The sequence below is a fragment of the Fulmarus glacialis genome, unplaced genomic scaffold (assembly GCF_000690835.1).
Source record: "Fulmarus glacialis isolate BGI_N327 unplaced genomic scaffold, ASM69083v1 C13917811, whole genome shotgun sequence".
In the NCBI taxonomy this organism is placed as follows: domain Eukaryota; kingdom Metazoa; phylum Chordata; class Aves; order Procellariiformes; family Procellariidae; genus Fulmarus; species Fulmarus glacialis.
Genome location: NW_009242212.1, coordinates 1 through 2,015, shown reverse-complemented (window position 1 = coordinate 2,015; position 2,015 = coordinate 1). Strand labels below are relative to the sequence as shown.

The 2,015-nt window shown below is 44.3% G+C and overlaps 1 protein-coding gene across 1 annotated transcript; it reads left to right on the top strand.

The window, feature by feature from the left end:
• Positions 1–888: 888 nt before the first annotated feature.
• On the top strand, positions 889–1,836 carry LOC104069722 (olfactory receptor 6Q1-like). The gene has a single exon (XM_009586330.1). The coding sequence runs from the start codon at positions 889–891 to the stop codon at positions 1,834–1,836; it is 948 nt and encodes a 315-aa protein (XP_009584625.1).
• The last annotated feature ends 179 nt before the right edge of the window (positions 1,837–2,015 follow it).

Sequence of the window (2,015 nt, the reverse complement as noted above, 5' to 3'; positions counted from 1 at the left end):
TTTTTTTTTTATAACTCTTTCTTGTCATGTTGATGCTGCTTTTTTCTGTTGCCTACTTCTCATATCTTCTCTCTGTTCTTTCTGTTGTTACTTTGGCCTTGACAAAATAATTGGTGCTGTGTGGCAGTTATATTTCTTTGTTTCTCCTCAATCCTGTTGTGTTTCTCCTGTATCCCCAGTCTCTCTAAAGCTCCCCTTTTGCTTATGGCTCTTCAAGAAGCGACTGCTTCCCATAACTGACAAAACAGCCAACGCCGGTAGGTATTAAATCTTTCATACTGATGAAGTTCTCTCAGAGGTAGTCAGGAACAGACATTTCTCCTAACTGTGTAAGGAGACACTTTTGAAAGACACCTACCTCAAGGGCGATCCCTGGCCCTTGAGCAATGTAATACTGTAAGTTTGTATGGCTTGCCATTTGGCATATCAGAAGTGCACGTGGTAGTTTTGAGGCTGCAATGCCAGTTGAGATGGTGTTGGAAAAGTTTGTGATGTTAAAGGAAGTAACCTTCATCCCTGAAGCCTACAGAGAGTGATCCCTGGAGTGAAATATTCTTCATTTCCTCCTCAGAGGGAATTAATTTTCTCAACCAAAGGCAGTCAATGTACATGAAATATGGGCAGGGGATCAGGAACAATGACTGAACTAATAAACTCAAGTATGTGACACTATAGATGTATCTTATCTTAGGTGTATAAAACAGTGTTGTCCAGTCCTGGTATTGTCAACGGGAAAATGTGAGTTACCCCTGAGACTGATCCAGAAACTGGATGGTTGACTGTGACAGGTGGTAAAAATTCTCTCTCCCTTTCCCTTTGTTCTTCCCTTCAGATCATTCTGAATAGCATTCCTTCACTGTATCTCCATTTCCCTATCCCCTCTAGGACATGGTTTCTGACAACAGGACTTTGGTAACTGAATTCATCATCCTAGGATTTCCCAATGTCAGGGAAGTCGAGCTGCTTCTCTTTGCTACCTTCCTTCTGATGTACGCACTGACCTTCACAGAGAATGTGGCCATCATCTTGGTCATTGGCATGGACTACCGCCTTCATACTCCAATGTATTTTTTTATCAGTGATCTCTCCCTCCTAGACATTGGCTACACTACTGTGACAGTGCCCAAGATGCTGGCTAACATTGCTATTCAGTCACAGACCATCTCTATCACTGGCTGCTTCACACAGTTGTACATCTTCTTCTTCCTTGGCTCAGCTGAATGCTTCCTACTGACTAGCATGGCCTATGATCGCTACCTGGCCATTTGCAATCCATTGCATTACACCACCATTATGGATTGCAGAGCTTGTTTATGGCTTGCTCTGGGGTGTTGGTTGGGTGGCTTCCTTGCACCTGCCCTTCCCACTGCCTTCATCTTCCGCCTGCATTTCTGTGGTTCCAACATCATCAACCACTTCTTCTGTGACTCACCACCTTTGCTGGAGCTCTCGTGCCAAGACGTCTTTGAAATCAAAGTCATCAACTTTCTGGTAGGCACAATAGTACTAATGAGCTCCTTCATCCTCACCATGATCTCCTACATCTTCATTGTGGCCACCATCTTGCACATACCCACAGCTGAAGGAAGCAGCAGCAAAGCCTTCTCTACCTGTGCCTCCCCTCTGACCACTGTCACCACCTTCTACGGGACTACCATCTTCATGTACATTCGCACCAAGACCATCCAGACTTTTGATTTCAACAAGACTGTCTCTGTCTTTTACTCTGTGGTTACCCCAGTTCTGAACCCTGTCATCTATAGCCTAAGGAACAATGACATCAAGCAAGGCATGAGGAAAGTACTTCTGAAGCAAAAGGACACTTTCTTCATGTAAGATTGACTTGAGGAGTAGTATGTGAAACTGGGAGAAACTGGGAGCTACTGGAAAACCATTTTTTTCTCCAGAGCTTTCAAGCACATCAGTAGGTAGCAAACACCCTGTACATGAAGTTTCATCATACACAATTTGAATTCAAATGCTCCCCCCCACCCCAGCTTCCCGTGCACCTGGCA

What these genes read in the sequence shown, in the direction of transcription:
- LOC104069722 (XM_009586330.1), top strand. Translation starts at nt 889, where the DNA reads ATGGTTTCTGACAACAGGACTTTGGTAACTGAATTCATCATCCTAGGA.